The sequence below is a fragment of the Amphimedon queenslandica genome, unplaced genomic scaffold, assembly GCF_000090795.2.
Source record: "Amphimedon queenslandica unplaced genomic scaffold, v1.1 AMPQUscaffold_13430, whole genome shotgun sequence".
Classification (NCBI taxonomy): domain Eukaryota; kingdom Metazoa; phylum Porifera; class Demospongiae; order Haplosclerida; family Niphatidae; genus Amphimedon; species Amphimedon queenslandica.
Window position 1 is genome coordinate 227,360 of NW_003546334.1, and position 11,442 is coordinate 238,801.

The 11,442-nt window shown below is 33.4% G+C and overlaps 2 protein-coding genes across 2 annotated transcripts in view; both read left to right on the forward strand.

The window, feature by feature from the left end:
• The window catches only part of LOC105312582 (serine/threonine-protein phosphatase 4 regulatory subunit 1-like), a 25,258-nt gene that overhangs the window by 10,760 nt on the left and 3,056 nt on the right, over positions 1-11,442 (forward strand). The window lies entirely within an intron of this gene.
• LOC109581600 (serine/threonine-protein phosphatase 4 regulatory subunit 1-like) lies at positions 7-11,394 on the forward strand. Its single transcript, XM_019995861.1, has 8 exons — positions 7-166; positions 625-789; positions 1,432-1,535; positions 7,726-7,846; positions 8,297-8,409; positions 9,834-9,994; positions 10,756-10,974; positions 11,323-11,394. Exons 1-8 carry the CDS (start codon positions 8-10, stop codon positions 11,349-11,351), a joined length of 1,071 nt encoding a protein of 356 aa, XP_019851420.1. The 5' UTR covers position 7; the 3' UTR covers positions 11,352-11,394.

The window sequence follows — 11,442 nt, forward strand, 5'->3', positions numbered from 1 at the left end:
GATAGAGATGTACCTAGGTATGGTGGACCTGAACAAGACCCAGAGTGTTGATGTGGACCTCCCCCTCTACTGTGCCTTCTCATTCCCTGCAGTACTACAAACCCTGGGACCCAACCACTGGTCACTACTTAAACCAACCTTTGATATACTCTCCACTGACATGCAGGTAGCACATTATTGATTCTGATATACTATATGTACATGTAATGTATATGTATAATGGATATATACTGAAGAAGACTATTTTTGTTCCAAAACAGTAGAATATTATATAGGTGGTAGCCTATATGTAAGATTGAGGTTGATTTTTCAAAATGGCGACCATTTTTATGATTTTCAAGCATTGCAGTTGCATTTAAGACTTTGTTAAATTTGTAGAGACAATGTGCTTTAAAAATTCAACAAAATCTTAAATGTGAATTCAATTCTACTATTTTGAAGCTAAAAAAAGCCATGTGCCATTGAGCATGTGTATAATGGCTCAAAATGGCGGATTTTTATTTTGGCAAATGGCTATCGAAATGCCAAATTTGCCAAATTTAACTACCTCCAAAATTTTCTTCTATATAGTACATGTCCTACATTTTCCTTGTTAATGATTTCTCTCCCTCTCCCTCCCTCCAGTGGAAGATCAGGCGGGTCCTAGCTCACAGTATCCATGAGATAGCTCAGATGTTAGGGTCCAATAGAACAGTCTCTGATCTGTTGTCTGTAGTGAATGAGTATGCTACAAAGGACCTTGATGATGTGAAGACTGGAGTACTGGCTCATCTATCGGAGTTCTTTGAGGTACATGTACATGTACACTAATATGTACATTTACGTGTACATGTACATTACACTGACTGCATTTATAGACAAATTGAATTATATAAATGAGAGATGGGAGTACACATACATGTACAAGATGTACTATATCACGTGCATGTACATGTTACATGTATGTGCCAATTAACAAGCGTAACAGGGTAAAAAATATTCCTATAATTGATTTCACCACCTTGCAAGTACAACTTGGTCATTATTAAGACTTATAGAGGTTCTCTCTACCTTCTAATGCTTCTAGAGAAGTCTTTAGACAGTATCTCTATGCTTAACTTTGTCCCATGTGTAAGCCGCCATTTTGTTTGCCGTGACCACACCCACTCACGTAAAGGAGCGTGGGCGGGTGGTTGCTAAGGCTTGTTATTTCTCCAATACAACGTGTATAGAAGAAATGTAAGTGTGGACATACAAATAAATAAATAAATAAATATATATAGATAGCCGATGGTGAAATCAATTATAGGAACAACCTGGGGGGCTACGCCCCCAGGTTGTTAAAAATAATAAACTAATAACATGTACATATATATCTTTTAAAACGTATTATATTAATATTTTCCATCATTAATATATTATTTATCATTATACATGTATGTGTACATGTAGATGCTACCCTCTGATGTTAGAAAGGAGAACTTCCCCTCTATATTAAATGGGATCCTGGACACTGAGAATGAGAAGAACTGGAGATACAGGGACTCACTGGCCGAGTAAGTGTACATGTACATGTACATCCTCTTCTTTATACTGTGCGTCTTATTTTGAAGGTATTTTTTTGAGGGGGAATTTCATTGGTCAGGCTACGTTCCATTTAAAAATAGAATTAAACAGCACGCTTAGTAAAATAATAACATTGTGAAATAAATTTGGAAAAATAAAATGTATGTTACATGTATGTTATAGTAATGACAGACAGACAAAGAAATGCTAGCGAATTGACATTTTGAAATTTTGTGCACCAAAAATGCACATGTATTTTGTTAATTGCTATAAACTAAAATTAATGTACTGAACATCTACTGCTTCAATGTCTTATCTTTGGAATCTTTTTTTACTGAATCTAAAGATAATGTGGAACTAATACTTCTCATACTATTTGATCCTGTCTGATATCCACTGGATGCTACATGCAAATCAAATTGACCTGTAGGGGCTTCACCCATTAATGTACACTGTACATTAATGAATCCATTATACAAATATCAGTACTGCTAGTGCGCTATGAAAATATGATCCAAGGGGGATGAGCAAGAACTTAATAATTAATGTGACCATGCCTTAAAGTAAATGTGCTGTGTGCTACTTTGAAAATTATGATTTTAAACTTGACCAAAAGACTTACATGTATATAAATACATTAGCCAACTTTACTACAAACATAAATTTTATTAATATTGCTAGAGTTATTTTGTAAGGTACAGTGTATAAGTGGGAGGAGAAATTTAAAAATTTTGACTCAGCCAGGTAAGGAAAACTAATCCCAGGGGGATCTCCTGCTAAATAAAGCTAGCAAGAACACTGCAATAGATGTACCTTACCTCCAATGACACTTTGACTGGCGCATGTGAAGGTATCATGCTATGAAAATGACGATTTAATTTTTAGCAGCAAAATTACATATTGTCAACTGTCACACTTTACATGTAAGTAATGTTTAGTAACGAATAACAATCTACATGTACTTCAATCTAAATGTATATCAAACAAACTTTCTTTTGTATCTTTAAGTCCTTTTGCCAAATCTAAAGTTGAGGTTGTATAGGTGAATTCCTTGTACTACTAATGCTTGATGCTGTACCATACCCACTGGATTCCACTCTTTCAGATTCTGAAGTGCTTTTTGTATCTGATGCTGTCTGATGCCTAGTGGATTCTGCTCTTTCAGAATCAGATGTTGATGAGCTTATTGCACTACTATATGATGATGTTGATGAACTTCTTTTACTACTAATATTTGATGTTGTATGACACCTAAAGGATTCTGTTTCTGGAGATTCAAATGAACTTATTGGACTACTAATGTTTGATGCTGTAAGATACCCACTTGATACTGTTCTTTCAGATCCTAATGAACTTCCTCTACTAATATCTGATGTTATGTGATACAAACTGGGTACTGCTATTTGTAGAGACACTGATGAATCATCTTCCTCTAATTTTATGTTTCCTTTCTTATACATACAACCATCTATCAACGCAGATATTTCAGATGTCTTTGAAAGAGATAATGCAGTGTTGCCTTTGTTAGAATTAATATTTGGATCAGCTTCCCATTCCAATAATAACTTAACTACTTCATAATGTCCATTAGCACTGGCAAGCATCAAAGCAGTAACACCATCTTTGTTTTGAACATTAGGATCAACTTTTGATCCACTTGATGTCTTCAGGTGAGGATTAGCATTAGCTTGTAGTAACATGTGAATGATTGAAATGTGATTATGTTTACTTGCCATCATTAGTGTAGTCCATCCTTTATTGTCCTGAATGTTAACATTAGCTCCAGCAGACAGTAAACTGTGTACAATGTCCTCATGTCCTCTTTCACAAGCTAACATTAGTGCTGTCTTGCCTTCTTCATTAGTATGATCAATATTAACAGTTTCTAGTTGAAGAAGAAACTCTACTGCTTCATTATTACCAGCTGTGACTGCCTCAAGGAGAGCTAGTTCAAAGGTGAAGTTCATATTCTCATCTTCTATAAGGACAGGATGACCATTGATGTATAAACTAAATATACCAATGAGACGCATAAACTGTTCCTTTCCTCCAGTATATTCTATTAGACTATCAGCTGAAGAGCCATATACAGAATATTTGACAATAACAGATCCAGAAAGGATTGTAATATATTTCATTATTGACTGCTGGTGTCCAACTGGAAGTAAGTTGTGGATCAGTAGAGAGAGTCCTTTGATGTTGTTTCCACCCCATGGATTACGAAGCTTCACTAAAATTACTGGCATATTTGATGTATCTGGTATATGTCCTTCAAATATTGTTTGTAATGAGTCATGAAGATGTTTTACTTGAGCTGAAGATCGAAGTTTATCAGCTTTTTTCTTGTAATTTTGTAATTCACTCACAATATTTTTAAAATCCTGCAGAAAGACTTCACTCATGTCCACTATCAGACTGCAATCAATAAAATCATAAAACGGATGAATAATTTCGAAGGTTCCATTTAATGATGCATTTGTTAGCTTATCACTCCAGTTCATGTATGCCTCAATCCATCTTGTTAGATTAATGAGTACCTTAGGATTTGAGGCTACTCTCTCATCAAATGCTGTTTGTACCTCCATCATTAAACTAGCGAATGCCTTGTGAAGTTCTATCAGTGAATGTGAAACTTGTTCTTCATCTTCTTGTGTGTTAAACATTATTTCCTCTCTTTGTGTAGCACTCACAGCAGCTCCATTACTATCATTAGGTACTGAAGGATCTAATGTATTGAGATAATACTGTATACCGGTTTATTTTTGTGTTAAAATATTTTTGCAAATTTCTCGTTTTTGCTTCGTCCCAAAAATTAAATTGCCATGTGGTGCAGTATGCAAGCTATTCATGAAAGTTTATTCTGTGAAATCTTTAAAAAAAATTTTCACTACGAAAATAGCCCGGTATACAGTATCAAGAGTACATAGTATTCCTTGGCTATAATATGCTACACACACATACACACTCTAGATTACAAAGGATTACACTCTAACTACAAAGGAGCATTACATTATTTGAATTGTTGAATTATTTCCTTCTGTATGTTTTATCTGATACATTAACATTCATTCAAAATTGATCAAGATACAAAAAACAATGTATACACATTAAATAATTTATTACCTCTTATATTAGTAACTGGTGTATTGGATATATCATTAACTGGTGATGGTAGTACAGTATGTGAACTGACATTATCAGGTATAGACTGACCTAATGTATTGAGATATAATGACACTATATTGATCACTGATAATGTACACACACACACACTCACCTAACTGGTGTAATATAGAGGTAGCAATATCTGTTAGTGTACGATGTTGTTGGTTTTTTAACACATGACATATATCAATAAGATACTGCTTTGGATTAAGAGAGGATTCCAACTGTTGCTCAATGACATTCACAAGTTTACTAGATTTCTCATTATTAGTTACTCCTAATACATGCATCTCCTCTTTAGTTTGTTGTGGTATCAGTTCTTTAGCATACAGTGCATCAGTTACATTGTATAGATTCACACTAATGGCATGAACTAATGTATCAGAATGAGTTCTTAATATATCCTTTGGATTACCTGCAGTAGTGTATCAGTTAATGAGTGTTGTATTAAGTGTATGTTTACCTGATGTAGTACTAGTAACAGGTTTATTAATTACAGAAACTGATGATGATACAGTAGATACTACTGGTACAGTACTAGTAGGAGCATCAGTATTACCTATTATACATTTAATATAATTATCAATATAGAATGAAGACATGATCATACCTCCTGTACATTGATGTACTTGTAACTGATCATTAATAGTTTGTAATAAATACTTATTGATCTCTTCTCTTTCAGTCAATGCATTGAGTACATCTCTCCATGTTGCTGTAGGATCTGTATTCAGCCATTTTGTAAATAAAGCTAGTTTTTGATGCTTAGCTTCTAGCTGTTCAATTGCTTTAATAGTCCATTGTGTTATTCCAGGTAAGAGAATACCAAATGGTTGCCAGTCAACAAGTGGTTCAAGCCATTGAAGTAATAGGAAAATATCAGGTTGATCATCAATCATAGGACCAGGATTGAGTTCAACATCTCCTGATAAGAGGAGGAGCATACGTAGACAAACAATCAAATAGAGATCATTGTAAATCAGGTTAGAACTGCTGCCTCCAGGTAAGACTACTGACTGGAGGTAATTCGTATCAGTAACAGTAACACCAGTAGTACATTGTATTTTGTAGCAGTTACCTAATAATAAAATACCAGTAAATATACAAGTACAAAGTTGCAATTGTTGTTTACTTGTTGGAGGAATCATCAAGATGTGTCTTAATAAAGAGAGAGAGTGAAAGAGGAGGAGGAGGAAAGCAATAGTAAGAAACACAGCTGCTGTCAGTTTAGATGTCTTCTCTCCTGATGTAGTACTGCCTGACTTGCTGTCTACTGCAGCTTTGAATGAGTGAGAGTGGCGGCCAATAGCTGGTATACTGGAGGTAGCTTGACAGTAGTTCCACAGTCCAATACTTGCTCTCCATTGTTGAGAGACATCTATCATCTTGTAATTATTATTACCATGCCAAAATTTAATTGACCAATCAGATTGCAGAATACCAGGTTTCTAAATCTATTGCAAACCTCCAGGGGATACTCAACGCTTGGCACTGTGTTATGCCTTTATTAGTCCATTTGTCAAGCTTGCTAGATTCTTTACTGGCCTAGCCTGTTAGATATGTTGTATGTATGTCAACTGTGGTCTTATTATCAGCAGCTGGTAGTTGTTTTTTTTAAATAATTATTATCACGGTAGAAGTTGGTTGTATCGGTTTCTATGACATTTTTTAACCAAGCGACACAAAATCTGGTATTCTGCAATCTGATTGGTCAATTAAAATTTGGCATGGTAGAATAATAATTACAAGATAATTGATGTCTCTCAATAGAGAGCAAATACTCAATGCATTGACTAAAAGAGAAGAGATTATTCTTTTAGCAATTGAACAACAAACACAAATTTGCAAAAATAAACCAGTATAATACGGTAATTGTGATAATATTCAATACAATATATATACAATTTACAGTAGAACTTGACTGCTCTTATTTACTGTCCTTCTCTTCCTCTATTTTATGTAATGCTGTTTGCTACCTTCCATTCAAATCATGTTGCTTCATTCCAGTCCAATGGATGTATCATCACTATATGTATACAAAAGTCAAGGTTCTGTAGTAGCCACACCAATAGATACAGAAACACATTCTTTTAATGGCTCTTTATTGATCAGCAGTCCTGCATTAACAGCCAAACTTTGCTTCAGATTTATAATAATCCCCCATTCTGTCAAAGATGATCAAAAACTGCCCAAGCAAAATATTATTTGTCTGCTCTTTTTAATAGCTAGATACTATCATTAAACCACATCAATTAATTAATAACTATTTATTTGTTTATTATTATTTACCATCTAACAGTGTTGATGTGTGAAGCAGTTCCTAGTAATATTATTTCACACTAACAGTTATTCAATAGCACTTCATATCTGCTGAATCACTTTAAAGACCTTTTCACACTGGCAAAAGTAATGCTCATTAATGCCCATCACTCTCACTTTACCAGTCGTCACATTTTTGGGAAATTACCGTACTAACGGGTTATTAAGCGTCCTTTGTTGTTAAGCGCCTAGTTCTTATTAGCCAGACTGTCAAAAGACAATGAAAGAGTATTCTTTACCACCCGCCATTGTAAAGCCAGTAAAGTGATTAATTAATTATTATTGTAAACCACACCTACTGTATTTAATAAGCACTGAGTCATTATTAAGTGCCCATTTTTTGTCATTTTCTGCATAAGCGCCTACGCTTAATAACCCGTTAGTACGGTATGCAGTGAGATCAATGTAAACAGCAACAATGGCGCAAATTGATACATGATTCAGCTACTAGTGAGAACGTGTGAAAAGGCCTAAGGCTCATTGACAGCTGTATATCCAATTAATGGCCACATTAACTTAATGAATCAAGTGCTTTTATGTTAAAGCATTTGTTATTTATAATTATATCATAAATGATATGACACTGTGACAGGTTTATATATGTATTTCCTGCCATAGTGCACAATCAATGCTTTACATGTCTCTTCATTTTACCTCTCTTTCCCCTCCCTCTCTCTCTCTCCCCCTCCTCTACAGACAGTTGATGTTATTAAGTGAATTATTTGATTGTTCATTTGTTGAGCAGTTCATAGTGCCAGTGGCTATTAGACTGGGACATGATAAAGTAGCTCAGATAAGAGACTCCGCCTCCAGACTGGTTAGTGCATCCATCCCTCTATTGGTTACTCTTATTATCATTATTTTATTTATTTTATTTATTTTTGTATTATTCATGTACATGTACATACACAGAAGTATGGAAGTTAATGGTTATACATGTACATGTAAAAATTACCGTATGATAGTGTCTTTAATTTGACAACACTTTATTTTGGCTATTTTGCTGCTACATGTATTTTTAAAATTAATTTTGGTGATTTTGCATTACTATGTACATGTACATTAATGATTGTTAATAATATATTGTAGCCATTATTCTGAAGGTATTTTTATTATTTAATTCTATTTACTATTAAACTACATGTACATGTACTGTATATCTTTGTTTATATTATGTACCTAATCTTTTACTTCCTTTAACCGTCTTTCATCTCTCCCCCCCCCCTCTCTCTCCCTCTCCCTCTCCCTCTCTCTCCTCCTCCTCTAGATTGGTTCATTATTACACAAGTTCAGTCAGTCCAGTCCAACCACATGTTCATTGATATTGACTCAATTAAGAACATCATTTGCTACCAGTGAGAGATGGCTACTCAGATTAATGTAAGTCACATGACTAGATATTGCAGTATTGTAAATTTATTAAAAAACCAATTTTGATCGGAATCAGCTCAAACTTTCTACACAACATAAGTACATGTATATGTAAAAATAAAAAAATTTTGGAGCTATTTTTGCCGAAATTTAACCAATTAGCATAACTGATTAACATATTAATTTCTTTATCAAAGTTATGCATGCAAGGTTTCCAAAATGAGCCCCTCCCCCACTTTTAGAATTTGTATGTGAACCAGAACCCTTGTATGTGTAGTTGTATGTATGTTAATTTTCAAATATTGGGACCACACGAATGCAGTCCTTCCAAAAATTTTGACAAGTCTACAGAAGACAAATATCAAGACCTATAACCTTTCCCAGTTCATTGGGTTGCGTTAAATAGCTCATTTATTGTATGATAGCATCGTGGGTCCATCATCAGTAGATATTCCTATGCCCCACCTACTGTACATTAAATAAACTAACAAACAATGTGTTATGAGCACAATACAAGGTACATGTACTTATGCTATTGTTAATATAAATGTACATATTATCAGTGTATTGGGAGGGAGTAGCAAATGTATATTGCTGATTTCATAAAATTTACTAAAATTCTAATCTGCTGATTTTAATTTTATGAATTCTACCACGTGCTATGTAGTACCATATTAAATTGGTTTTTGCGGATTTTATTTTCATAAATCAGGAAGGAATCTGCAAAATTTGCAACCCTCGAAAGAACCCACTTATATTGTTGTCAGTATCAGTACATATGTATATTGAATGAAAAGTAGCAAATTTATAGTTATGATACCAAAACCCCAAAGTTAATTCCCTCCATTATTCCCCCAGTACATACTGTATATACTAGTATACACATGTACAGGAACATGGTTACAAATGACATGAAATAGTTACTAATTTTCCCAGAGGAAGTTCAAGTTGTATCAGATGTCATCAGTATATAGCAGTCCCACACATTTCACTGGATTAATTATTCATTTGATGACTCTTCTTTGATGTGTTTCGTTATTTTGTGTGGTCAATTTATACTATTTACAATAAATCATGATTGTAGCTTTGATTTCAAAAATACATCCAAATTGATATTACATTTCCTGATACACGTACATACTGTACATACATACTGTGAGTGTGTGTCCATTAATGTACTTATATTGTAGTTTCAGTAATCAACCTCAATTTTACATATTGATGTCCTTATGCTGTGTTGAAAGTTTGAGCTGATTCCGACTTCAATTTTTCAAGTTACGGCTATTTGTTAAAATTGGCCAATGTCAGAAAAATAACATTATCAAAAAACCTCCTATTTTACATAATAGTAATAAATACTTCATTTATTTATTCATTTATTTATTCATTTATTTATTTATTCATTTACTTATTTATTTATTTATTATATTTAGGTATGTGAAACAGTGTGAGCTGTTCTTTCATAAAAGACTGATATCCTATTCCTTATTTGGCAGTGAGTGCCTCCCCTCATTACTGACACTATCAAATGATGTGGTACCTAATGTCAGACTAGCTGTGGCTAGGACCCTCTACTCTACACTAGACAATACACGTAAGTATTGGAGTATATGTCATTAGTGTAGTATGGTAGTGTATTAGTGCATAATTGTAGTATAGTGTGTATATGAAGCTCCTTTTAAGTTTCTGGGGAATTTCACTTTTTCTTGATTTTTGAGTAACTTTAAAAATTCATAAAAAATCCATTTTTAGCCGGAATTGACTCAAACTTTCTACACAACATAAGAACATGTATATGTATTAGGAAAAATTATAAAAGTAGAGAAATCTCTCCTTTTCATTTTTGGCAAAATTTGGCTTGTGACCCTGTACTATAGTACAGGGACTTTAACCTGATTTTGGAGTAACTTTAAAAATTCGTAAAAAATTCAAATTTGATTTGAATCAGCTCAAACTTTCTATGCAACATAAGAACATGTATATGCATCAGGAAAAGTTATAAAAGTGGATAAATCTCACCTTTTCATTTTTGGTGAAATATGGGGACTTTAACCCGATTTTAGAGTAACTTTAAAAATTCGTAAAAAAATCCAAATTTGATTGGAATCAGCTCAAACTTTCTACGCAACATAAGAACATGTATATGCATCAGGAAAAATTATAAAAATGGAGAAATCTCTCCTTTTTGTTTTAATTTGGCAAAATTTATCCCACGACCCTATAGTACAGGGACTTTGACCCAATTTTGAGTAACTTTAAAAATTCAATTTTAATCAGAATCAGTTCAAGCGTGCATGTGTAATTGTCTATTTTAATTCTGTGTCAAGTAATTCTCTCTCTCTCTCTCTCTCATAGAATTTATCTCTGCCAATCAATCCTTTTCTCAAGACATCAGTTCAATCATATCAAAACTAAAAGAAGATAGAGACAGAGATGTTCGCTACTACTCCGGAAATTATGAAGACATCAACAACAACACAAGGACCTCTCTCTCTCCCTCTACCCCTTCAGCTCAGCAGCTGCAACAATTTGAAAATACTCAAGAAGATACTGAATATAAACTGGATATAGCAAGTAAGAGAGAGAGGGAGAGTACATGTTTTGTAGCAAGTTGTGTTAGTATGTATGGATGTACATGTGTGATCCAATTTTTTGGTCAATTTTTCTAATTTTTCTTGATTTTAAATACCCATATCCGAAATCACATCTAGCTATAATGTTAATAATTTCATGTCTTGGCTGATTCACGAAAATTTTAATGATGATCTTTTTAATGAAATTCCATATGTCAAATCGCCAAAATTTGAGGCCACAAAAGATACAAAGCTGTAGAATAATTGTAGCTACATGTACATGTACTTTTTGACAAATTTTTTGATTAAAATTGAAATAATTTTTTTCCACTTCCTTTCTTCTCATTAGATGCTGGTAGCATATTGCAATTAACTTAATCTATTTATTTACTATTTTATTGCTCTTATTGGTATTGATATTATTATTATTATTACTATTATCATTATTACTGCTATTATTATTATTATT

What these genes read in the sequence shown, in the direction of transcription:
- LOC109581600 (XM_019995861.1), top strand. Translation starts at nt 8, where the DNA reads ATGTACCTAGGTATGGTGGACCTGAACAAGACCCAGAGTGTTGATGTG. An exon ending in TACTCTCCACTGACATGCAG is followed by an intron (nt 167 to 624) that starts GTAGCACATTAT and finishes CCCTCCCTCCAG; the next exon opens with TGGAAGATCAGGCGGGTCCT. An exon ending in GAGACTCCGCCTCCAGACTG is followed by an intron (nt 7,847 to 8,296) that starts GTTAGTGCATCC and finishes CTCCTCCTCTAG; the next exon opens with ATTGGTTCATTATTACACAA.